Consider the following 25,863-nt stretch of genomic DNA (forward strand, 5'->3'; position numbering starts at 1 on the left):
TATTTCTATCATTCTATAAATAAATAAATATTTGCGATATTTATGGGATTCTAAAGCAGATCAAAAGATATAGAGTAGAGTAGTTTTGTAGGTGCAAGTCTTGAATTCCATTCCATTCATAGATGAATCCCCAGACATGACAAACGCTGTGGGAGTCGCATAAATTCCAGATTCCTGGGCCAAAAGGACAACGAACCTTTCGGTTAACCGAAGCTTCCACAATAAATCTCATGGAAAACGATTTCCCAACATTTCCACTATGCCCCCCACCCCTGCAGTACACCCCCTCCTGGAGAATGTCGCACTTTTGGCTTCTTAGCAGAAAATTCTTGCGGCCTTTGCTCAGAAATAATTTATCATTTTCCCTACGCTTTTCCCTGAAACATTTCAGTGTGTGAAAATTCCCTGGTTGTGCCACACGGTTGGAGGGGGGAGTGGTGGATGGCTGCTGCGGTTGCAAGTGAGAAGGAGGGGTTCCTTCTACCTTTTCCAGGGTTTCGTGTGGTTTCAAGTTTTGTCAAACTGTTTTATCGTCATTTAAAGTTTTTCCGCCGCCTGGCGCTTGTTTTTATAGTTCTGTAATTTTGGAATTGTTGGAATTCCGGGAGAACTCTCTTCCAAGGGGGAGAGGGAGGACTTTTCCCCCAGGTGGGGGTGTGCCCCGGACTGGGGACTGTGGACTATGGACAGTGGCCTATGGCTGGAATACCTCAACATTAAAATGCCATTAATGCATTTGCGTAATGTTTGCCACGCTCCCCGCTCCCCGCCCCCTGCCACAGCCTCCTCCCGGGGCACACACCTCATTGAAAGCCCATTAAAGTGACTTATGAGTCGGGGAGTCCGTTCCGTTCCGTTCCGTTCCGATGCACTGTCCGCAGACCTCGTCCTCGTCCCGTTCCCCCTCTCCTTTTGGGTGCGGGAGAAATGTAAAAATTGCATTAAAAGCGAGTGCCATCGGAGGAGGGGATGGCCAGGAGAGTGTGTGTGTGTGTATGTGGGAGTGGCAGGTGGATGCAGCATTTGTCTTATCAGCTCCTGGTTCTGGTTCTGGTCCTCGGCCATCCCTCTTCTCTAGAAACTGGGACTGGGACTGGGACTGGCAAATGGCAATGGAATGGCCAAATGGTCGGCCACACACATTTGCCTGACCATAATGAGCGGCAATTACCCCGCATCGGCCGCAAATTTGCATTGCACATTCGGGAAAAATGTTGCAACACATTGGTGGAACGTGCAGGGAGAAGGGACAAAAGGGGAGTAAACATTGTGCAATCTTTTATCAACAGCAATAATAACAGACATTGCGAGTGCAAATGCAAATGGAAATGGAAAATGCAAGTGGAGCCCCGAGTGCAGGGAATGGGAAAGGAAACCCCACCCACCAACTGGCATTTGGGGGTTCGTTTTTTGTTTGTTTTTTAATTGCGCCTACTCGAGGGTTAAGCGACTCAAATGAAAACGGTAAGAGGTAATATGCGAAAAGGGAAAGCATATACTTTCACTTTCTCTGACCAATAAATGTGCATCTAAGAATCGAACAAGCTCGACCTTTAATTGAGCTTCAACAGCTCAATAGCAATGGCAATATTCAGAGAAAAGCAGAGAAAGAGTGAATCAGAAATTCCTTAAAACATCAAAAGGTAGGTACAATGTTTGAACGTTAAACACCCCAAAATGCACTTATTCCTGATGAATTGAACCCATCACGGGTTCTCCAGCCTCAACTTCAGAAGAAAACTTGAAGAAGTAAAACCGCAAGCCGGAAGCTGCTCTGGGGCCTTAATCCGACTCCCACTAATACGACTCAATTTAAGCACCGCTAAATCAACAACTGCCACTCAGCGGAGAGGCAGAGGCAGGAGGGTAGGGCAATCTCCAGAACGGAGACAGAAAACGTTCTCGAAGATACCACGATACTCGTACCAAGAAGATTGAATAAACTGTGAGTAAAATTAAAAGTGCCAGAAGGAGAGTACGAGCACGAGTACTAGAGTAAGGAGAGCACCTAGAGCAGAACAGCCACAGTACACCTACAGGACACCCACTTCCTTAGACCGCTTCCTTAGACATTTTCCCCATTTCCCAATCCCGATTCCCGACTTTCCCATTGCTGAAGAACAAGTTCCGTCAGAGTGCGCAACATTTTTACGCTTCTTTTGGTTCATTTTCAATGCATTTAACTTGAGTGACTCTTTAATCCTTGTAAGTATCTTACCAGGACCCCAAGACCAGGACGTGCCACCAGGGGAGGGGGGAGAGAGGAAGGAAGAGTGCCTTTTTGGAAGGAAAGGCATCTTCTGCTACAATATTTATTTACCTTGCGCCTTTTGTGCCCACGTGCAAGTTTCGTTTCCTTCTGCGTCTTGGCCTTTTTCTTCCTTAGACTTCAGCTCCCCAATTGTGTGCTCCCTGTCGTCGCTCCCTGGCTACGTGCCTCTCAGGCCAGACCTGTTCCCGGACAGAGGACAGGGAAGACGGGATGAGGGGTTGGGATGTCTGCCACTTGGCATATTTTAAATACATTTCATGCGCTCCTGAGCTCCGTTTGCTGCTGCTGCTGCTACTGCTGTTCCTTCAGGATATTTACTTCTTGAGAATATGTTTACTCGTGTTGTGCATATTTTAATCGTTTACTTTGCCACAGACTTTTCGGCAGTTCTTCCACTCTGCCTCTCCATCTCGCCATCTCTTCATCTCTTCCTGTCTCCTTCTTTGAGTTGCGTTTAAGTTAAATAAGCCATGCGAGTCCTGTCTCCTGTCTCCAGTCTCCAGTCTCTGTCTCTACTCCTGTTTCTGTGGCTCCTTTTCATTTTCTTGACTAATTTCTGCTACGGACTTAAAGCTTCCTCTTCAGGAAAAATACTCTCATAATTGTTATGTTCGTGCCACAATTTGTTAGCGTGGAACGCGACTCCGCCAAAACGAGACGCATAAATCAGAAGAGCCATGAAGTCCGCTAATAGAAACATTATGCTATGGACAATGACCACAGGAGCAGTACTAAAAGTACACTGGAATAAAGTTTAGAGTTTCTACTGTAGAAAAATAGGAAATTCATGTAAAATATACCTTTTTTCCATATATTTTCTGTGGATGTTCGATCTGTTTATTCTGTCTTTGTGTTGCAGTTCCATTGACCCTATCCCATCTGCGATTTTTAGCGAATAGTCACCGGTACTCTGTGATGCGGGAAACAGCGCAAAAACAGAGAGCCAACGGCAAACAGGTGTTGATTATTTATCTGTCTGAGGATTGTACGTCCCCCCTGGAACTCTCCTCCTCCCCTTATGGCTTGTATCCCTGTTTCTGTTTCCTGTGGCTGCTCCTGCAAAATTTATAATGAATTCTAATGAGCTGCAGAAGACACGCCGCGTATCTGGCGGCCTCCGGCGCTTCGTTAGCCGCGATGCGAGCTGCGCTTCAACGCGTACCGCTCCGTTCTGTTCTGTTCCCTCTGGAGGTAGCAGCAGAACAAAGCGGGATGCTCTGCTCCACGGAGAGGATGGGGGAGGCTGAGAACGGGCAAAGTTTGGCGCACAAATAGCCAAAGGCTCCGAAGGAGTTGGTTGTCTGCAAAAGTTCGCCCTGGTATGGGACTTACATGTGTTCCACAAGTTTTCAAATCCTTCACTTCATTGATGTTTATCGAATATTAAAGGTAATCCACCCATCCATGCACCCATCCATCCACTCATACTCCCTTGGGTTGGACCCTTTGATTGCTCAGTTTGTCGTAAAACTTTTGGCGAGTGGTTCCCCCTCCGCCTTCTCCGGGGGAAACGCCTGCCAAAATTATTTCAATTAAGTTTCTTACAAAACAACCTTCATCCCATGCCACCCCTCAGCTACCCCTTCGTATACCTCTGCCTCCTGGTGGATGGAGGGATTTCCTTTCATTAGTTGCGCTTGTTTTTGTTTCACTCGGAAATTTATCGTCAGGTTCGATGGCTGGCAAAAGTTTTTATTGCACGCCTCTATGCCTCTGCCTCTATTGCTGCCACTGCCGCCGCTTGTTGGCTTTTGATTATTCAAATTAAGCTTAATTGTTAAGGTGGTCTGGCACCCATAAAAGTCACTTGAGTTTTATGAAGATTATTGCTCCTTTATTGGAGGAGAATCACAGGCCATTCCTCTCGAGATTCGTATCGATTGGGGGCCCCGAAACTAGACCCACTTTTCGGAGGCTCTGTTTCTGTGTACAGATGGAAGCCCCAAAGAGCGGAAACGTTTCCAGTGCCGAATATTTTTTTGTTGCCGGGCGAAAAACCATTCTGCGGTTCACCTTTTTGTGACACTCCCCGCCATCCGGCCATCCGGTGGCTGAAAAAAAGACACAGACGCATTTGGGGGCAGGCGGGAGTGGCGCGAAATTCGTGCATTAAATGGACTGAACTTCCGCCTGTTGAAAGCCACACATCGAGTGGGGGAACGAGTGCATCTGAATTTATGCCGCAATGCCCCCAATAATCCATTTTTAGGGAGCCATCAGACGAAACCAAAAATATCGGACTGCAGATCCATTGTTTCCGTGCTAATTGTTTGGGGCTGCTCTCTGGGACTTTTCTCTTTTTATTTCCACTCTAGAAGTGTGGCATGTGCCACAGCCCATCCTCCACTCTCCTGCGAACTGCTGGATTCGGAGTGGATTCAGAGATTTTGCCGGGGAGACGGAACGGGACGCAGCTGCTGGTAAGGTTTGCAATTATTTTGCAAACAATGAAATTGTTGCTTCGTGTGCAAACATAAAATCAAATTGTGTGCGGAGGTGTGTGCAGATGTTACACCACAGCGCAGATACATTCGCACACGAAGATACTTTCGCCCTGGAAGAAGGTGTCTCTCGCTCTCGCTCCGTGCGCGGGACACAGCTGCCGGGCGAGCATTTGCCTTGATTTGATTCCGTTCGGAATCGGTTTACCTATTGGCGAGGGGAGTATCTGCCTGTCTGTCGAGTCTATAGATATGCAAATGAGGGGCGACAGACCAGGGGAGGCAGGTGATGGCTCCATAAAAACTGTAATCAATATGTCGAGCACACACACACACCGCCCTTGTGAGGGGGAGGAGCAGGAGGAAAATCGTGTGGCATGGTTTCGGGGAGGAGTAGAAGAGTGTTCTATTAAGTTTGCATTTATTTCGCAAGTAGATCTGATCCGCAGATCCACGGGTGGAGAGAGTAGAGAGGGGAGAACGAGAGCACTCCGCTAACAAAGTGCAAATCGAGCGAAATAAATCAAGTGGCCTCTGCGCGGCCCTGCACTGCGCCTGCGGCAAACGACTCGGCGACAAACTCCGCGATCTGGCTAAATTAATCACTTGGCCATACATCAAAACAAACAGATCATGACAAATGCAGAGCGTAAATCGAGCGTACATGCGGATACCACCCCCCGCCCCCATACCCTACTCTCTCTCCCAAAAGTATACGTACCATTCCGCTGGCACACACCTCGGGCCCATTGTCTGCTTCTGTCTTGTCTACCTAAGGGGAAAGGGGATAGGGGGTACATATAGATACTCTATCAACGACTGCTGCCTAGAAGGTGGGATGCCACTAATTGGCATCGCTCTGAGTATCGCTGGCTCTAGAGATGGCACTCAATAGCATGATCACATATCGAATACGATAAGCCGCTAATTGTCTGACATTATTTGTACAAATTATTTACTTGATTTGTTCATATTTTCGGGATAATGTCTTTTGTTTTGTATAATTTATCAGGATTTCTAGGATCAATGTTATTTGTACCATATACCTATAAAATATATATATAGATAATCGTATTTTTCTTACAATTCAATAGGGAAAAGCAATAGCTTCAAGGAGACATGTGCCTTGGAGTAGAGAAGAAATCAGTATTCATCTACCACTCAGTCTCTTGTGATGCAATATTCTGTACTTTGTTCTTGGGACTCTCCCTGTCTTTGTAGATGATCTACCCGTCTCAGTGCCAGGGCATTTAGTGTTCGACTTGCCTCCTTTTGGTTCTCCTTCCTAGTTCTGGGTGTTTTTGCCGCTGCTTTAATTAAAATAATTTCCACGTTTGTTGCTGCTGGCTGCACTTTTTCCACGTGAATGTCCCCAGAAGCTTGGGGAGGAGCGAACAAAGCAGACGACGAGCGACATAGCCGCTGTCATGTTCGCTTGTCTAGCAATGTGTCCGCTGGCTAGGTCTCTGCATACCCATCTCCATCCCCATCCCCATCCCCATCCCCATCCCCATCCCCATCCCCATCCTCTTTCTCCATCTCCAACTGCATCTCCATATCCAAGGCGTCTGGCCAACGCATAAATTATGCTTCGTTGTCGTCGAGGAGGGAAGCCGCAGTCTGAGGTGACACAAAAGGTACAAACAAAACCCAGGAAGAACTGGCAACAGAATTTCTTGGCACAGTGAAAATAGTTTTCCCTGGTTTTTCCTGGCCTTCCCCCTGCCACCCTGCATCACTGGCTTCATTGTCAGCGCAATGGAGTTTTAATTGTCGCACGGACTGCACATAAATCTGCGCTGCGCGATTTAAGATTTTCTAAAACATTTGAAGTCAATCTATCGCAGCCCCTTAATGGTTCGGTCGGTCGGTCGGTCGGTCGGTCGGTCAGCCAGGTGCCAGACGTAGCCGTAGGGCGCAGAGCACAAAACATGACCACAACACATAACAAATGTTGGATGCCAGAGCAGAACAGAACAGAACAAAAACAGAATAGACCTGAAGAATGAGTAGTTTTTGGCCAACGGCCAGCCTCTGGCTTTGGCCAGACAATGTCGAGACGCCAAACGCCACAGACTCTTAAAGTGTCGAACAAGAGGAGTCGTCCTTCCTCCCCACTCGCACATTCGCAGAGGGGAGGGAGAGGGAAATGTTTTGCATTTCAAATTGCATTTTAATCGCATTTCAACCTGAAATGCCATTAGACATAATTCGTTTAGCTGCATTCGGTCTGTCCCTGTTCGAATCATTGCGATATGGCCATGCCATGCGACGACTGACTGTTGCGCTCCACTGGAGGACAATTGGCCGTCCCTCCGTCAACGCGTCCCTCCGACCGTCCGTCAGTCCGCACACGTAAATCAACTTTGGCATTGATTTCCACTGACTGGCTCTATTCTGATTGCGATTTGTATGCAACTGTGAGGCACTGTCCACTGCCCCCAGATTATGCAATCAGTCTCCATTCCACATTCCACTCTCTCTCTCTTCGGGACACACACATGTCAAATTTGTCGTCCCATAATTGATTGTAAGCCGTCGACCGTCCACTCCACTGACTGTACGTTTAATCAATTTTGAAACGGTATTCGGGACTGAGTTTTGGACTCGGACTCTCCGGCCAATTGTCTGACGTGGCCCACACTGATGGCAAATACTCCCTCCACGGGGAGTCAAGTAGATAAACTAATTCAAATACTGCTAAGATGTGTCTAATATCAGACAATGAGGGGTCAGACTGCAGTTTTTAGATAGATTTCCATTAGCTTTTCGTGATGCCCCGTGGACAGAGGATGCTTTGTCTCTGACCGCGGACTCGATGCCTACTCGACGTCGTCTGCTCACCAATGCCTAAGCAGCTGAGTCGGTCCACAGAATCCAAAAACAAAATTTAGATGACATTCCTTGGTCTTTGGTGATACCCACTATGGGACAAGAGGATATGAGAACCGTGGACCTGCACATAAGATCCAGAATTTGTTCTTTAACACTGGAAGGCTTTTGATTCGACGAAAAAGGAGTGTCTGGTCTAGTGTGAATCTCAACTCATTTCAAAACCCATTTTTTTTTAATGTTAGATTCCCCAAATATTGAATTTTTCAAGTGATTTTTACTTAATTTTCAGATAAATTTGATTTTCGAAAGTTTTTTTTCGCTGTGTAGTGCATCGAGACCATCGATCGATCGAGAGGGGGGGACAATGCTCTCGTCTCTGGGCGGCTGCAGCCTTGGCACCTGTCAGCACCTCCGAACGATTCGTCAGTCGGTCGATCGATTGATCGGGCGCATTGCCCCCACCTCATTGATTTGTTCAGGTATAAATAGCGACAGCTCACCTTGCGGCCTGTTGAAGGTGTTGAAAGGTGTCGATCGATCGTTGGCATATCGCTGAGATATCTTTTGGGATTTAAATTTAAATGTGTTCGAATCGATTTATCGATTTTCGCAACCCAAATGACCCTGAGGAAGGGGCAGGGGGCCAGGCATGTCTATTGCTTTTTCTTTCCTTCGAGCAGCTGCTTCTCAAAAAGAAAAACTCAATTTCCTCCCATCAAATGCTTTACGATGGGCCGCAGACCGCAACTTGAAATTTAACACACGTTGTGGCGTGTACATTGGGATATCCAAATACATATGTATACGCATACACTCGTATATATATGGACGACATGTTCATATATATAGCTGCATCGGTTGACCCCTTTGGCCTGTGTGTGTCTCTCCGCTGTCTGGGGTCTGGGCGTCTGCGGGTGGGTCTGCTACTTTTTCATTTTTCGCATGTAATGTGTGTAATCAAAGTAACGAAAATCCAAATCATATTTCCTTCATTGACCACAAAATGTAACCCTTTTCCGCTCTTCCTTCTGCCCCTTTTTCGCCCCCATTCGTCTTCGATGCGCATATAAAACATTTTACTAGATTTATACAATCAATGCTGCCTCCGACTCCGCCTCAGCCTCCGCTTGCTGCAGGATTTCTTAACCTTGTTGGATAGGATACGTTCCTTCCTCCCTCTCTCTCTCTCCCTCTCTCACGTTGGGCAAAATTATTGGTCTGCGCATATGTAATCATCTATGTGGCTCTGTGGCTCCAGGGGGAAGGATACTGTCCACAGGACACCACATAAAGTGCACACAATCAAAACGAAATTCGTTTTTTAGGTACAATTCCGGTGTGCGAACATCTAGTCTAGGCATAGCCGACTGCCAGCAGGACGCTTCCCTCAAGGGCTTGCCCTTTGCTATGAAGAAGTGCTCCTGGAAGTCCCTCTGGTTGGATGGTGGCTCATTCGTTAGCCACTTGATTCATTCAGCATTCAGCAGCAAGACTTTTTCGCATATGTCGGCAATTTTTTATTTATTGAGAGACAGTGCGTTCGCTTTATTAAAAGGTGTTTGGGCAAAGGCCAGGGTAACCTTTCTCTCTGCCCACTTTGATACTGTAGCTTCAACTGAGAGATCTTTAGAATGATTCCCAGATGGAGCAATATTTGAGGATAGCTTCTATCGCAACTGAAGTCTGGCGACCTTTAATGGAATCTCTTGTTAAATACATTTAATTAAATAGCACTCCAAACTGCATGCAAATACGCAAAAAGGTGCTTTCGGGAGACTGGAGACTAAACAAAACTGCAGAGTCAGCGTGGGTGCTGGGGTCAGGGGAAGGGGATGGGGCCAAAGGTCTGATGGCTGCCACTGACACGTCGCTTGGCGGTGGGCGAGAGTTCATTATTAAAAGTTTTTAAAAGCAGATAAGTGCAGAGACTGATAGAGATACTCCCAAAGCACATGGCCCCCGTGCCGAGAGATGGAGATACGGTGCCAAACGGTAACGATAACCTCATGCCACCATGCCACATGCCCCACTGGTGGGCGCCACTTCACCTCTAATTGAAACATTAAGTTGCACGTCACGTACGCGGTGTCAGACACTAGACGCCATCGCCAGGAGGAGTACCAGGAGTGGCGGTGGCAGTGGCAGTGGCAGCGGCCTCCTTCTAGGAGTATGCTAAAATGTGGCTGCGGTTGCCTTTGGGTTTACCTTCGCCCTAGAACCATAGCAATTGCCATAGCCATAGCCACATCCCATGGACGACGACTATCAACCACTCAGCACTTTATTTTTTCCGTGTTGGCATTTTAAAAGGCATTTAAGCAGGAGATGGAGCTGCTGGGTGGAGCTGGATCTGGTTGGGGGCTGCTGTCGGATTTTGTTAAGTGTGTAAAGTGATTATGCCGGAAATTTGTTTGTCTATGATCTCCCGCCCGCTGCTCCGCCGCATCCGTGTCCCTGTTAGTATCCGTTTACCCATGTCTGTGTGCCAAATACGAGCTGAATGAGGGCTAATCCTAGTCGGAGGTGCGGCCCAGGCATGGCCTGATGAAGATCTGGTTACGTTCGCGTATCCATTGGGTCAACACTGCAATAAAAGGGAGGGATATAGCAGATGGCAACCACATCCAGGGACAGTACGGACCCCATTTGGAGCCCACGATGATAGGGCAGGCGGCATGCGTGGTGGACCAATCGCCCTCCCCGTCCGTGTGAAGGTTGTACCAGAAGAGTGCGGTGCCCCGACGGGGCAGCACCTTGTGCTCGGCCTTATTGAACATGGTGGCGCCGCCCTGCTCCACGTCCGTGAGCTGGAAGGTGGAGGATTAGCAAAGGAGATCGGTGGCAGGTGCTCGACTCACATAGAACAGGACTGTGGCCAGGCGATTGCCCATCACTTTCGGATGTTGGGTAAACCAGTCCTTGTGGGGCACGTAGTGCCCCCCGATACCGTAGTTGATGACCTGCATCCGCTCCGATCCCTCCAACTGGAGGCCACTCATGTCCCTCACTCGCCGAGCGATGCGACGCGTCAGGGCGTTGCTGGAGCGCTTCAGCCATGCGCCCATGGCTGTGCGGGTCGGCGACGAAGTCCGATTCGGTTGCGCCACGGTCGAAGTCCTGGCCATCCTTCGCTCTGCCATTTCGAGGATCTCGGCTATCTCCGAGTCGGAGAGGACGTCGTGGTAGACCACGACATAGGGATGCTCCCCCAGTAGCTCCATTTTGAGGGGCGCCAGGCGGAGAAAGGGCGTAGTCGTAAAGTTGTAGCAGCAGTGGAGTGCCTTAGGGGACTGCTCTCTGGAGAAGCCTCTGCATCCCCACTTCAATATAGCCACTTTGGAATTGTCCTTGGGCTCGCCCTGCGGGTGAATGGGTTATAAAATGTAATGATTGATGATCCCGGGACATACGTTATCCAAGACGGTGCTGGGCTCCTTCGTAATCAGCTGCTGGACCTCCTCCCTGCGACGCAGGAGCACAGCGTCGGCGATGTTGTGCTTCAGGGCCCTATCAAGGATGGGCAGAGCCTCTGCATAGTGCTCTGGAAAATCAGGTCATTGGGTTCATTAGTTGAAGCAGTTCCTCTTCAAGGATCCTCCATACTCGATTTGATGTACGTCTCTGCCAACAGCAACAGGACCTCTGCTTTATCCACAGCCAGGGGTCCGGGCGTTTGGTTTCGCAGGCGCCTTTTCACTTCCTCCAGCCAAGGAACGGCTTCTTTGGCGTTTGTGGTCCTCGACAAGTGTTGGCCCACAGCGAAAATATCGCCAGTGGACATGCTGATGCTGCAGGGATATATACGTGTGGGAATCAGGCATACATATATCACTTTTCCCATGTATTTGTACTCACTTGTATTTAATGCCGGCCAGCTGTCCCCTCATGATATGCTTCTCCTGGAGGCCGTAGATGTCCTGAATGCGGGCTATCCCATTGCACGCATCCTGCAGATCCAACTGCGTGGGGAGATGGTCCCGCCAGGCGTCAAAGCTTCGCATCTGCGCCCCTCCCACGGGCTGCTCCATGTATTTCCGCCACTGCACCCAGTCGAGGTGCAGCCGTCGGATGAGGGCGAAGGCGTTGAGTGGATGGGACAGATAGAGGACTACATTGCGTTGCGCCTTCTCGTTCTCCAATCGCATCTCTGAAATGTGCCTGCAGAAGGAATCTCTTACAGAATCTGCACCTGAATCGCTTGTGCACGGAAGTTTCCCTCACCTGCGGAGTATCTGCAGCTTGTGCTCCAGGGCCTTTACATAGTCGCCAAGGTTTTGGATCAGCTTTGTCTCCAGCTCCACGAGTGGCTTCATCGACACCACTGAGAGGGAGTACTCCGCTCCGGTAAGAGATCCTGCTGCAACAAGGGGCAGGAGCAATAAAGACAGTAGACAGCACTGAATCTGCATCTTGAATGTGGGATAGGTTTCCCGTCTGGAAGCTGGACAAATAAATAATTTCCGTATGCTTTGATTACGCAGGCCTACTTTGACAGCCAGAAATCAACCACCACGTGGTCCTGGGAAATCGGATTGTGTGGAAGAGCCAGCCAACTCACCTTTTGCCGTCCCGTAATCCAAGATCCAGACCTCATCAAAAGTAGCGTCAATAGGAATTTCTTTGCCAATTGTTTACACTTTTGCTGGTGTCCTATCGACTTAATATCGCAGTGCCTATCGATTCCGAATATACCTTGCGAGTAGTAAGAAAACGGAGGTGCAGCAGAAGGGGTGATAAAAGAAGAGAGCAAAGAGAGACGAGACAGATGTGTGTGATTTTTTAGCACTCTATTTTATTCGACTCGACTATTGCAAATATTTTTAGTCATCGATTTCAATGGTTTGCAACTCTTCGTCTTGCTCAGGATTTTGGTCCTCATAGATATTGGTGCTGGTGCGTGGACCGGCTTCGGCCTCTGGCTCGTCTGTTCCCCCAGCAGTGGCAGCGGTATCTTCGTCTTTGGTATCAGTCTCCCATTTAATGCGCTCCTCAAGGAACTGAATGACAATGTGGGGGCAGCGTGTTCTGGATTCCTTGGCTGGCACCATATCGACAATGTCGCTGCCCTTACACTTCATCGTGTACATGACTTGGTCCTGCGAGCGCTGGGCCCATGATATCTCGTCAGGTTGTAAATTACGCTGAAAGCCAACCTGCTGCGAAATCTCTTTGGGGGGCTCAGCGGCTCCTCCGGTCTGCTCCTCCTTGATACATACAGTGCTGCGACGCTTCTTTGCCTGCTTCTTGGGCGCCATCTTTTTCTTCAGTGACTTCTCAAAGATTCTAATTGTCCAGCTGCTTCCAACTTTCGTGCGATGATGCCGCTTTTTTCGGGTAGTGATGTACGATATATTGCTGTAAATTCTATCATAGTGATGGCAAAAAGATACGTATTTTTCATCGTCATTTATTTGGCATTATTTATTTCGCATATTTTTGCTCTTTATTTTCACTACCACTACTTGGCACAGTGAAACTGAGGGCACACTTGCAACAGTGTGCTATCACAGAAGTCTGGATAAAAAATTTTGTTGCTCTAGCTATTATAGTCCGTAAGCTCTAGGCGCTCATCGGGAGAACGGTCGTTCGGAAACAGTTAGACATCGCTATATCGACGAAGAAGAATAAAGTACAAAAGAGGAGAAGAAAAGGTGCTACCACATCCGACGGTTACCCAATCTTGGCTGCTGGCTTCGTCCTCTCTCTCCGCGACCCCCACCTGAAAGGAATATCCGCTCGATCCTTCTCGCAGCGCAATCGAAAACGCTTCCTCCTGGGTTTTACACACACACACATCCACTACAAAACAAAAATGTACATATACATAGCCCCAAATTCTTCAAGTACCGGGTATACGAATACCGAGATAAGTTATGCATCACGTAGCTGCTACTGTTTTTATACTTTCTTTGCTGATTCACCCCTTTGATGTGACAGGTATTTCAACTTGCCCAGACTTTGATGAATGGATGGGTGCCTCTTGTAGAGTGTTGAAAAATATACTCGTAGTATAGGTTATCGACGCACTGTTGGAGTTTTGACTGTGATTGCCCTTATCGTCTGAATCAGCTGGACATGGATTTAATTGACAGCAGGTCCGATTTCTATGGTGGCTTTATTTATTTTTAGATTCATTCCGGCATGAGGTAATTTCATTGTAATACTATTTTCGATGTCCATGAGCATTTAATCACTTCCCCTCTTGAGACAGGGCCGCTTGAAGAGCTGTGCACGTTCCCGAATCCACTTGTTGCACACTGACGAAAAGATGCAGAGTGAAATCAGAAAGAAAAGTTTCCTCTTTGGGGTAGAACCTTACCCCATTTGGAGCCCACAAGAACGGGACAGGCGGCGTGGAGTGTCTGCGGATTGGGGTCGCCGTCGTCTTTCAGGTTATACCAGATGATGGCCGATCCTCTCTGAGGAAACACAGCCTTCCGAATGTTTGGGAAGACTGTGGCACCGCCCTGTTCCACATCCGTCAGCTATCAAGGAGAGGAAACGGTTAAACTCTCATTGGAAGATCACCATTTCTAAGATAACTCACATAGAAGAGGACAGTGGCAATGCGATCGCCGTTCATTTGAGTTAAATTGGAGGCCTAAAAGGGGGAGGGAATGATTGAATCAATGGAATCCGTGGATCATTAGGGATCCTCCACTTACTGTGCTCGCATTGAAGAAGTCGTAGTGCTTGTCGTAGTGTCCTCCAAGGCCATAGTTCATGGCCTGGAGCATCTCGGAGCCCAACAGATCGAAGTTGGTCATATCCGCGATGCGTCTGTTCAGGCGCTCGGTGAGCTCGTTGAAGGTATCGGGGAACCAGGCGACCTTGGACGTTCTCGTCTTGACCACCTCACTCCTGCGACCGCTCGCCTTGTAGACCGTCGCTCGCTTCAGCCCGGGCGTGGCCATGTCCTGGAGTTGGCTGATTTCTGGGGCAGAGATCACGTCGTGGTAGAGCACCATGTAGGGGTCCAGTCCCACGAGCTCCATCTTGAGCGGTGCCAGGCGGAGAAAGGCCGAGTTGGTCGAGTTGTAGACACAGTGGAGCCTGCCATCCTTGGACGGGGAGGGGAACAGGCCGCGACATCCTCGCTCATACTCACCCAAGGGTTGTGCGGTGCTTTTCAACTGGGGATTGGAAAGGGATGGTGGGTAAATTTAGCTCCCATCGATACGATACGAAACCTTATCATATACGTACCGTAGGTGCTATGCCGATGGAGTTGGGGCCCGTCCTTATCAGCGTTTCTATTTCAGATTTCTTCAGCAACAATTTAATATCATGCCTCTTATCGCCCCCTAGTGCAATGTTGACAACTTTCAACGCATCCGCGTGCCTGTCTGTGGGCCATTCGCCATCGATTAGAAGGTCAGGGAATGGAGCCAGATGCTAGGACTTACCCAATTTCAAGAGCGTCTCGGCGTACACTGCCTGCACCTCCCCTTTGGAAACCTCCACGGGAACCGGCAGCCTGTTACTCTCCAGCCACGCCAGGGCCTGGTAGAGCCATCCAGCAGCTGCCACGTATTTGGCCTGGTCAAAGAGGATCTGCCCCATGGCATAGGTGTCCAAGGCATTCAGGCTGACACTAACGAAAGACCAGAGCAGAGATTAGAATCCTCCAGAGAATCATCCTTCATCATCCATCGGGCAGTCGCTCACTTGTACTGTCTGCCGTCGAGGATGCCACGGCTGATGTCCGCCACCTCGAGTCCGTAGGTGCTCTGAATGCGGTCCAAGGCGGTGACGGCCTCCTCGAGGTCTGTGCTGCTGGGCATCTGCTCTCGCAGCTCCTGAATGCGATCTAACTGCGCCGGGCCCACCGGATCCTCCAAAAACATTTGCCACAGCGTCCAGTCGCGGTGCATGCGGCGGATGAGACTGAAGGAGTTCAACGGATTCGAAAGGTACTCTTCCATAGTGTCCTGCGCCTTTTTGCTCTCCTGCCGCATGCTGACTATACCACTGGAGAAGAAGAAATATCCATTAGTTATCCGATAGCAATCGAGGATCCAAGAATGGAGGCTCACCTGCGTACCGCCTGCAGCTTCTTCTCGAGCTCCCCCGCATAGTCCTTCAGGGCATCAATGAGCTGTGCCTCCACCTTGAGGAGCTTCACCATTCCCGCCACCGATGTGGAGTGGCTCTGTTCCCCTTCGACCTGACATTGGACCTGTACCCATCCCCAGTGTGCGATCAGTGTGAAAAGCAGAATCCTCCACTTCATAGCTCGCTCTGTGGCGTCTTGCTCTGTCTGACTGCAAGAGCCAACTGTCGCTTTCGGCGCCAAAGATAAATGCTTACCATGATTATTATTGCTATTGGTATTTCCATTGCTATTTCTGTTGCTCTGATGTTGTGCTGTGTCTGTGGCCCACTGATAAGCGGCGCGCATTGATAGCGACACGCACCGATTTAATTAAACCGAAGAGCACCGGCGCAGAGCCCCACCTGAGCGGACCGCAGACGTGACCGCAGAGCAGGCAGCGGGCAGAGAGTCACCACAGAACGTGCCGCTCGTGGGAGCGGAAGAGATGCTTCTGGCAATGGAATGCAGCGGAAGCGTTTGATCGATGACGGAGCAGGCCCTGATGGATCTATCGAATATGGAAATATATCATATCTTATAGTTCCGGTCAAGAGACACCAAGAAACACTCACGAATCAAATCAAATTTTTAGGAGACACATTAACACGATGCCAGTGGACACTGCTGTCTCCAGAGTGTCAGCTGGCGCCCTGCGGCCCGTTCTCTTTGTGTTCTACACCCTGGAGAATGTGTTCAACATGTTCTGCATGGCCTATCACATCACTGGGTTCATGGCCGTCGATCTAAAGATATTCCCGGTGGAGAAGCAGATGTTGCAGTACTGCTACATGTGCTCCTTCTACGTCTTCATGGTTTTGACCCTCTTCCAGAGCATCAGCGTCTGCACGGGCCACTCGCCTACCGTCTGCATGGAGATCATCAAGTCCTCGGCCGCCGCCAGCGCCTTCACCCTGATCTCGATAACCACCATGTGGGATGCAGAACACGACTTCCATCTCATGTTTTCGGGCGAGGAGTCCCCCGAGGGGGAGGCAGAGTACGATGTGGACGAGCCCATCCACCCCTTCTTCCACTACATGCGCAGCCAGTCCATTGCCTCGCTCACCTGCGGCATCCTGTACATGCTGCATGCCATTTTAATGATCGACGTCAAGATCACCACGTACTACAACGGCAAGAGCGGCGAAGACGAGTACGAGTACCTGCCCATCCCACTGTATGTGTTTGGCCGCTGGATCCACGGTATGCTGGAGAAGTACGAATGGTTCTTGGAGTTCTGCACCAACACACAAATCAATGTATAGACGTATATGTAGATGCTGCATGTCGCTTGACGTTGTACTCCATGGTATATAAAATTAACGTTGAGTATCGGGTATAAATGCAGAGTCACGGACGTAGCTGTGGAAGTCCAAACTTGAAAAGATAGAGATGCAGAGTTAATGACTGCCTCTTCGTATTCATCCATTTCGAATGCCTCTTTCTCTCATTAGAAAAGTGCTGTAATTAATTTGGAATTATGAGAGGGCACAACACAAAAGAAGTATATCTGATTAGTGGGGAATAATATCTAGAGCTCAAGCTATAGCTATAGCGTGAGAGAGAGCTTAACCAGTTAATGCTGGGAACAATTGCTGACCCAATCATCGGGTTGGGCTGGTCACACAGCGCGCTCTCTCTCACTCACTCTCTTTTTCTCTCTCTCTCTCTGTCTCAGTCGTTTTTATCTGCTTTAACCATGAATGAATCCATTGAAAAGGGGATTCCATTTTTGTGGATAAACCTAAATACAATACCATTTTGTGTACGAACAGAGGTCCGTTGCCCGTTGCCGTTCCACTTGTTGTGCGTGTGCCCAAAGGTACGAGTTCGAGCACGAGTACGTATGTACATACATACATATGTACAAGTACGACCGTATGACCGGAAAAGGCTTTAAATTTTACACTTTTATGGAGACGCAGGCGGGTCATAGGACGATATGTCCTGCCGTTGATATCGGCTTAACTTTGCCATAAAACTGTCAGCGTCATGCCTATGCGGGGTGCGGGATCGTATGCGGATGGGGTTCAGGTTTGGGTTTGGGTTTGGACAAATGAAATAAATTTTACAGCCAAATGGACAGAGCAGAGCAGAGCAGCCGAACAAAAAGCACAACCAAATGCAAAGCAAATGTCAGGGCAGAGGCTGGGGGCCCAGAGATTTGTATGTGTGTGTGGGGGTTCGAGTGGGGGGATGGACAGAAGAACCGAATCTAATGCGGACAACAAAAGCACCTGTGACCTGGAAAGTGTCCAACAGCCAGGAGTCAGAACCAGAACCAGAACCAGACCGTGTCCATGTCCGTGTCTACGGTTTACGGGTGTGGCTCCTGCTCCTGATTATGCTCCTGTCAGCAGCTGGTAGCAGACTTTAAGCTCCTTTTGGCGGTGGGCCACTTTAAGCCAGACATTAGCAAATATTTGCAGTGTGTGTCCTGCAGGAGGGGAGATGGTAGCTGTTGGATGGATGGGATGTTCATCAATTAAGTGTCATCAATCATCGGCGAATGGATCAAAATCAGCGACAACGTTCGGCGGGCACAAACATGTCACGGTACAAAATATCGTTTAACCTAAACCTAAACTGCCAGCAGCACACAAAAACCTATTTACTTTCGTTGCAAGACTCCCCTCACTACCCCACAGTCGCCCTAAATCCAAGTGGAATTCAAGGGAATTCCCTCCCGCTTTGGAGAACATCCCCCGATGAACTCTCTCCCGCTTAATCTGTGGCGGGCAAATGTTGAACGAGGTACACCTAAACACACACACAAAGCTAATGCATTTAGCGGTGGGAGAGCCAGAGGCAGAGGCACCTTCGAGGGAAGGGCTGGCCGGGGAAGGGCATATCGGTTTCAATTGGTGACCCACTGGAATCGCTCCACATAAAACTTAAAGCGCCAAACTTTTGGCCGCTTTCCGTCCGCCACTTGGGAAAGTTTCGACCGGGACCGAGTCCGAGAGAGAGAGATGCTTTATGGCCCGACCAAATCAAGTGGAAACTCAAATGGAAAGCGGGCGAGCAGTCAAACGCCGGAGACGCCTCGGAACGACTTGTGAAACAATGCCCCATTAATGGCGCCCGCCGCTCAAGATGGGGCAATGCGAATAGGAATGTATCTGCTCGCCAATCTCTTTTCAAATTTGAAATCAATGTCGAGCGGTTGCTGCAGCTATGATTATTGCAGTTGTCGAAAGTTTCTTTCGGCGAACAGGGAATGAGAGGGGAGGTGTGTGGGAGGAGAGGAGGAGTGGGAGTAGCTGAAGCCGAGCTCCTTCCTATCATAATGTTCTGGGCAAACAGCAGATTCGATGCGGGAAAGGTTTATGCAAATGCCAAACGCTTTTATACGGCAAACACTAGACATCGACAGGGACATCGACATCGACAGGGACGGAGACGGAGACTGGGACTGGGACGAGGAGGTCCAAGGCGATGGCTCGCTAAAAAATGCTTATGACTTGTGTAAACAATTTCCCCCGGACTAGAGGCCAGGGGCCCAGGCCAGAGCACGATATCCTTTCCAGCTCCATTTACGTGTAGGTATGCCTCTGCCCAGAACTCCTTCTCTCCTTCGAGTATCTGCCTCGGATCTCTGGTGTATAAAAAATATTTTATAGACTTTGGTTCGGGGAAAAGTTACTTTGTGCTCTCCTCGTGTGGGCGAGAGTGGTCTGCGTATGTGACTTCCGTTTGTCCTTGCATGTCCTTCCATCTTTCCTACGCTCCTTGGGATCACACACGCACACAAATGTACATTTTTATGCATTTTCTTAGCGGCCATTTTTATGCCCGCACACGTTTTCCATTAGACATCAACAGGACTGTCATTTCCCTATTTCCTACAGCTCCTTCTGCTGCTCCTTCGGCTGCTCCTTGTTTGATTTTCGTCCTCCTGGAGGATACGCGGGCTACGATACCCAATTTTCCAACCTGTCAGCAGAGTCCCGTTCTAATTGAAAACTGGGTCAATCCGGCCATCGCCATGGAGCTCCATGGAGCACATTAATCAACATCGAAGGGACGCGAGCCCTGACAGGTCGCCCCCCACGGGGTCTCGTTTTGCATTCGTCATTAAAGCAATTATCATGTTACGACAATTACTCTTTGTTCCGCCCCCATTTTGCATTTTCCGCCTCGGCGAAACTCCGCGGGTCGCGCGATTGATTGAAAGATGGAACGGAATGGATTGAAACTGAATGGAAATCGGAAAACTGCTTAGTGAAAACTGTGCCAAAAGGTGGCATTAATCTTCATAAAAGAGTGACAACTTCATTGGAATACCATCGCGGGGGAAACACGTCACTGAAACCCCCCACTTGGTGGTGCTACCCCTTGATGGGCTGCTAATTAAATATGTAACACGCATCTTAATCCGTTCGCCCCCACCCTGTGTTTGCCTGCAATTTATCAAAAGGCTCAGAGAATGAAAAAAAAAGGAGAGGAGAGAGCGCTGGATGGGTAGGGTATTGGCATTCCTAAGGGGTATATTGATACCGATTTAAAACAGACCACTGCGTGACTAAAATAGAGACTCTATCCAGAATTTGCCATACTTATACTTATGATGACTTTTCACTAGGCACTAGAAGCGTTGTTATCCTTAAAAGTTTATGGATTATGGATTGAAAAGAAAATTGTATGATCTGTCATATGATATATCTGAAGATACCTGAAGATATATCTAGCCAAAGCTAGATATCAAATTTGACATTTGTTTTAAACTTTTCGTTGTATGGTAAGGTCTTATCTCTAGACTATAGTTCTTTAGCGGCATAAATGTAAAATTAATTAAGCTGCTAATAATTTCAACTTGCCAAAGAATGTCCATCTAGGCTTTCTCTCCAGGGTATCTGGGAGTCCAAAGGAATTTTCTCACTCTATCTCCCACTCCCGCTTTCTCGGGCTCTTCCCTGGCTTGGGGTTCGCATAATTCCGCGGATATAATTTTTTAGCGAGGCGCTGGAGCGCGCCGTGCCGCGTATAATGCGCATAATTTCTATGCCACGTTGGTCACCGAAAAGTAAATGTAGACACTGCGAAAGTCCCAGACATTTGGGAGGGGCAGGGGCAGGGGACTCGACCTTTGTGCCAGCCAAAGTCCGAGCCATCCCCATACCCATCCCCCTCCAGCAACAACTTTTTGGCAATGGTTTCGCTGTATGGGGAACAAAAGAGGTACATGCGAAAAATAAAACCTATTACCGGAATCATAATTATCTTTTATGGCCGCGTCTGTCATGACGACATTATGGCGGTGGTCTGCTCCTGTTCCTGTGTTACTTCTCTCCCTCTCCCTCTCTCTCTCCTTCTCCTACTCTCTAGTCCCCGCACGTAGCAATAAAAAACCGCGAAATGCGGCCAAGTAGCAGCAATAGAGAAAAAAGCGTAACATAAATTACAGACACAAACCCCAAACGGGGGCAAGGGGTGAGTGCCACAAATTATATACCTAGCAGCGGAATAATTCTCGTAATATTTTCATTACAAAAACAGTTTCGATTCCCCTGCTCCGAAAGGACATCTGTCGCCAGTGCGTTGCCTCTCCTTGGCCAGAAACAGGTGTTTCCTAATTTATTGGCATGGCCCTGCAGGCCCCACCCTGCTCTCTCTTGCCCCACCACTCCAGTCCACTCCGCTCCACCCTCTTGCCACAGCATTTCCAGCGATTGTTCCTGCGAAGGATATAAACAGGAGTTGGGGCCTCGACAGAGGCATTGTCTGCGGCTGGCAGACAAATCAAAGTGCAGGAACCAAACACTGCTCCAGCACGGCTTGTCATGTGTTTTTTAATTTCTAATATTTCACGCGTCATCCCTTCCCTCCATCGAGCAATGCTAATGCTTTGCTTGGCCGTGACAGGCGGACGACAGAGGGCGTTGCCATTGTTGTGCACTTTGCCGCAAATTATGCGAGACACGTCGTCCCAGAGGCAGCGGTTCGACTGGACGGGTGTCTCGGTGTCTGGAGGTGTGCCTGAGGTGCCTTAGAGCAAGGAGCAGGACTCATGGCAGGACTCCCATCTGCTGGCTGGCAGGAGAGTGCCACGGAGTATACGTGTGATAATCCAAGGGCGGCAAAAGTTTTCTTAGACAAACCCCAAGGAATCCCTACGAGCCGTGGCATACCTCGTAGGAAACCAATGTGTGCCTGTGCCCCAGCAATCTGCAGCTACCCTCCTGCTACCCTTTAGTACAGTTTAAGGTGGCTGGGGTCCGTTTCGCCCAAGGCCAAGTGTGTGGCATTCCCCTTGTTAAAAAGCGCAAAATGCACGTGGCTCCCCGCAGCCCGCTCCTCGCCTAGCCGGTTGTTGTGCCAGTAATTGCTCTGCCGCCTGTTGACAGGATACTTCAACTATTGTTTGCCACAGAGCTGTAGAGACTATAGAGAACACCCTGCTCTCCCCCTGCTCACCCCCCTGCTTAATTCAGCATGAAATTGGTTTGTATTATTACGAACATTTTGCAGAGACTCTCGCAGCCGCAGAGACGCAGCCCTGAGGCGCCACGGACCTCAACACCTCAGCAAAGTGTCGGTCTTTCGCTCTGCCTTAAAGCTGCTCCGCTCTTCGTCCATAAGGCAGAGGATCCCTGCTCGAGCAGGGCTCTCGTATATGGTCGATGGTATGTGCCGGAATATTTCCCTATGAAAAGTTTGCTTTGCTTTGCTTTGCTTTGATGCTGCTGCCGCTGTTGCCGCTGTTGCTGCGCTTTAATTAAAAAACTGTGCGCTTCGCGTAACTAGCACTTGATTAATTTTTGGTTGCACGCAAAAGTAGCGCGAAAAAATGCAAAGCAAAACAGAGAGAGGGAGAGATAGAGAGGAACGGAAGGGAACCACAAAGAAGGAGAGCAGCAGCAGCAGGAGCAGCAGGAAAAAAGGATTCAAATTAATTATGTCCATGCTGTGCCGGGGTCCAGTCCGGGTACGGCTACGGGTCCTCTACTTTACGTTATCAGCGCGTGCTCTGCATACGTGGCAGCAGATGGGGCGGAGGAGCAGAAGGACCAGGATGCGGAGCAGGACTCTCCGTTGCACGCTGTGCCCCTGGAGCTCTCTCTCTCGCGCTTCCATTCATTTCGCGTTGAACTTTGGAGCTTAGTGGGCGGCAGCCCTCCGCTTTTGATATTGAATTTCCGCGAAATGAAATACGGCCGGCCCTGACCAGCGGCTATCCGGGGAGAGGAGTGGAGTTCATGGGCATGGGCGTGATCACCGTTTCACAGTGATTTACAGTTGACAGAGATTCCGATTCCCTAATGAAATGGTTATGCTTTGGAGGAGAAGGAGCAGGAGGAGCAGGAGCAGGAGGATAACCCAAATGTGATTGAATGATCATTGAAACTGAAAATCCAATTGAAAACCACAGAATGGATGCTGCAGAAGAGAAGCTTGAAAGGTCCGTCATATATAAGGGAAGGCCAGAAGTAAATGAAGATGACAATAGTTGTACAAATTGATTATTGAAGTGTTTGACTATACAAGTAAGAGAAGAGGGCAAGCTGGTCCATTGAAGGAACATTAGCAACGAGAACAGCAGATCAACAGCAGAGTGACAGCAGAGTAACAGCAGAGTAACAGCAGAGTAACAGCAGATCAGCAGCACCAACGCTAGAACGTCAGAAAGAGAGTATATTGGTATATTGGTATATATAGTATATTGAGTATATTGGTGTATCGCACATTTTTAGATTTAAGTGTTTCTATCCTACCCGCATCTCTTTCTTAATAGGTGTATGTAAACGCTTTAAAGTTGTACATTTAATGAAGGAATGACGCTGCCATATGAGTTTGAGCACAGATTGCAGTAAGGGAAGACCACATTTAAAGATTGGCACTTCATAAAGACGCTACATGTGGGAAAATCCTTTCAGCGAAGATTCATTCGCTCCACTTTCAATGCGCCCACGCAGTCATTAAACCTGAACACACACGCAGGTCCACAGATACGCAGCTAAGCAGATACATATACTCCACCGCAAACAGAGCTACAAACAGACACAGATACAAGCGGCAGACACACACACACACCCACGCTTCTGCTCTTCATTTGGCTTCGGAAAACAAAGGCTGAAATGTTGAAACAGTTCGCTCGTTCGCTTGCTGCTCAGATACTCAGATACTCGGATATTAAATACAATATTAATAATCTCACATGTGCGGGCTGTTCTTAAAGGAGTGGGCGGATGTGGATCCAGAGTGGGTGGTGGGTGTGTCGACAGCAGCACCCGCCAAGAGTCATCAGTCATCCACTCATCCTCAGACACAGCAGCAACAGCAGCCACACACACGGGCTCTGGATTTCTATAGATTTTTACCTAGAAGGCGATGACAGACCGCCGCAGACTGGCGCCAGCCGCAAGACAAAAGGGCCAGAACCCCACTTGTACCCTCTCCCCCTGGAGACAGAGAGTCAACCAACACAATCGCTAATGTAAATGTTTGTCTGCTATTTGAATTTTAATTACTTTTCGCCGCTTTTCGCTGTCGGCGGCACAAACTATTCCGAAGCCCCACCGATTCCCAGAACTGGCTGCAGACCTCACCTCAGCGCAAACTTTTTAATGGAATTCCTGGCCAGAAAACCAGAAAAACTTTCCCCCAAGCTCCCGGGCCCCCACCAAGCCTCCATCCAATCATTGCCGTGTTCCCGAAAGTCGAGCAAAGATCGTAATGCGCCTTAATTGAAATAAGTCTCCGACCAATTGCTGGCGGCCCAACAGCGGCTGTGGCAGCGGCAGTGGCGGCCACTTAAGCCCGCCCGTCCGTTCGTCCTGCCAAAGGTGGAGTCCTTCTCCCAGTTGCACAATCAAGAAGCAGCCCCTGCCCCTGACCCTGCCTTATGGGTGGCATAAATTTTGGAATTGTTAGCCGGGGCCACTTGAACGGAAACGACTAATTCCCGTTGCTGAGATTGAGATTCGGAAGAGAGCGGGCTCCAGCCCCATCTCCTTAGAGGCTGCGGCGTCTGGCATCTGTTCCACACAGCAGACAGCAAACAGCAGGCAGCAGGCAGGAGTCGCGAGTATTCGGCATTCAGTTGGAACTTTTGAAATGCTTTTTATCGGATTGAGACGTGCTGCTGCTGCTCCCGGTGCTCCTGGTGCTCCTTGCTGCGGCTGTGGCCAGAGGAAAGTTCTGAATGAAAGAAATTCAATCAAAGGTACAAGTAAATCCCGCGTGAGTTCATAAAGTTCAGCAGTAGCAGGAGCCATAAGTTTTGAGTCAACTTTAAAGGAAGCCTCGTGGCTTATGGCGGGAGGATGTTCCCAATTTGTGTGTTGAAAGAACGAACTATTGGAAATGAAGGAGGCACATAATGGATAATGGAGTGGCGGCATATTGAACTGATTTATAGAAAAGCACGCAGCTTTCTTCTTTCTTCTCGTTTCAGAGAGAGATCTGTTTGAGCAGCAATGCAGCATAAATCACGCGCCTTTGAGCAGCGCCTTTTGAAGTTGAAGCCAAAGCCAGAGCCAGAGCCAAGAGGAATGATTCTGGCTTACAGACAAAAGAGTTGAAAGAGCGTCCTAGAGCGTGCTGGTGCGCTTCGATTGTGTGTCTGTCTTCAATTAGTGTTAAGAGCTTGTCAAACAAGCAGCGAGATTAAAGGCGAAAGAGTCGACTCCCACACTCCCACACTCCCATAGACCCACTCCTCGTTCCTATCCTCATTCGATTCCCATCCTCTTCTGATGGTAACATGCAACAAACCATGGCGAACACGTTTCGATTGTGGATTGTGGGCGTTGCCCCATCGAAGGATGCCAGGACACGAATCGATTGGCAATAGCCGTGAGCTCATTTCACCTCCGAACGAACAGGAGGCAGGACTCTCTACTGCGCAAACATCTAATTGCCTGGACAGAACAAATACGAGCCCAATACAGGGGCCACTGGGGACTACTTATTGCAGGACCAAGGACCCAGCAAGGACTCAGGACCCAGGGCTGATACGTCGATAAAGAGGTGAAGGATTAATAGCAAATAAATTGATGTTGAAAAGGCGATTACACCGACAAGGGACTTAGGCAAAGAAGACCTCTTAAAGAGTCTCTCTCTTAAACTTGGGCGAACATTTCATTTTGTGGCTTTGTGGCCCGCCCATAAATCACTCGGAAAATTTACCTATGAAAGGAAAATGTCAGGCTGGACAAAAAATACGAGGATACAAAACAAATTCTGTTTCACGCATTATCATATGAATTTTCCTCGCT

General features: G+C 48.8%; 4 protein-coding genes across 4 annotated transcripts; 1 reads left to right on the forward strand and 3 right to left on the reverse strand.

Annotated features, from left to right (window-relative positions):
• Window positions 1-9,811: 9,811 nt before the first annotated feature.
• Window positions 9,812-12,125, reverse strand: LOC108157852 (prolyl 4-hydroxylase subunit alpha-2). Its single transcript, XM_017290056.2, has 8 exons — window positions 12,107-12,125; window positions 11,770-11,989; window positions 11,404-11,706; window positions 11,152-11,336; window positions 10,959-11,089; window positions 10,407-10,907; window positions 10,190-10,355; window positions 9,812-10,132 (listed from the first exon to the last, which is right to left on the reverse strand). Exons 2-8 carry the CDS (start codon window positions 11,955-11,957, stop codon window positions 10,062-10,064), a joined length of 1,545 nt encoding a protein of 514 aa, XP_017145545.1. The 5' UTR covers window positions 11,958-11,989; window positions 12,107-12,125; the 3' UTR covers window positions 9,812-10,061.
• Window positions 12,126-12,368: 243 nt separating this feature from the next.
• On the reverse strand, window positions 12,369-12,803 carry LOC108154064 (chromobox protein homolog 1-like). Its single transcript, XM_017284155.1, has one exon. It carries the CDS (start codon window positions 12,801-12,803, stop codon window positions 12,369-12,371), a length of 435 nt encoding a protein of 144 aa, XP_017139644.1.
• Window positions 12,804-13,644: 841 nt separating this feature from the next.
• On the reverse strand, window positions 13,645-15,843 carry LOC108154309 (prolyl 4-hydroxylase subunit alpha-1). The gene is made up of 8 exons (XM_017284565.2): window positions 15,585-15,843; window positions 15,217-15,519; window positions 14,955-15,142; window positions 14,755-14,894; window positions 14,214-14,681; window positions 14,096-14,149; window positions 13,868-14,033; window positions 13,645-13,805 (listed from the first exon to the last, which is right to left on the reverse strand). The coding sequence occupies exons 1-8, from the start codon at window positions 15,779-15,781 to the stop codon at window positions 13,735-13,737; spliced, it is 1,587 nt and encodes a 528-aa protein (XP_017140054.1). The 5' UTR covers window positions 15,782-15,843; the 3' UTR covers window positions 13,645-13,734.
• Window positions 15,844-16,135: 292 nt separating this feature from the next.
• Window positions 16,136-16,986, forward strand: LOC108154469. Its single transcript, XM_017284740.2, has one exon. The coding sequence runs from the start codon at window positions 16,252-16,254 to the stop codon at window positions 16,906-16,908; it is 657 nt and encodes a 218-aa protein (XP_017140229.1). The 5' UTR covers window positions 16,136-16,251; the 3' UTR covers window positions 16,909-16,986.
• The last annotated feature ends 8,877 nt before the right edge of the window (window positions 16,987-25,863 follow it).

Source organism: Drosophila miranda, chromosome 2 (genome assembly GCF_003369915.1).
Source record: "Drosophila miranda strain MSH22 chromosome 2, D.miranda_PacBio2.1, whole genome shotgun sequence".
Classification (NCBI taxonomy): Eukaryota; Metazoa; Arthropoda; class Insecta; order Diptera; family Drosophilidae; genus Drosophila; species Drosophila miranda.

Bases quoted from the DNA above. Each gene is read 5' to 3' on its own strand.
- LOC108157852 (XM_017290056.2), bottom strand. From the start codon at position 11,957: ATGCAGATTCAGTGCTGTCTACTGTCTTTATTGCTCCTGCCCCTTGTT. The intron at 11,337-11,403 runs GTGAGTACAAAT...ATATCCCTGCAG, and splicing joins CTGGCCGGCATTAAATACAA to CATCAGCATGTCCACTGGCG. The intron at 11,090-11,151 runs GTATGGAGGATC...CTGATTTTCCAG, and splicing joins AGAGACGTACATCAAATCGA to AGCACTATGCAGAGGCTCTG.
- LOC108154064 (XM_017284155.1), bottom strand. From the start codon at position 12,803: ATGGCGCCCAAGAAGCAGGCAAAGAAGCGTCGCAGCACTGTATGTATC.
- LOC108154309 (XM_017284565.2), bottom strand. From the start codon at position 15,781: ATGAAGTGGAGGATTCTGCTTTTCACACTGATCGCACACTGGGGATGG. The intron at 14,895-14,954 runs GTAAGTCCTAGC...AATGGCCCACAG, and splicing joins CGAGACGCTCTTGAAATTGG to ACAGGCACGCGGATGCGTTG. The intron at 13,806-13,867 runs GTAAGGTTCTAC...TCTTTTCGTCAG, and splicing joins TCTTGTGGGCTCCAAATGGG to TGTGCAACAAGTGGATTCGG.
- LOC108154469 (XM_017284740.2), top strand. From the start codon at position 16,252: ATGCCAGTGGACACTGCTGTCTCCAGAGTGTCAGCTGGCGCCCTGCGG.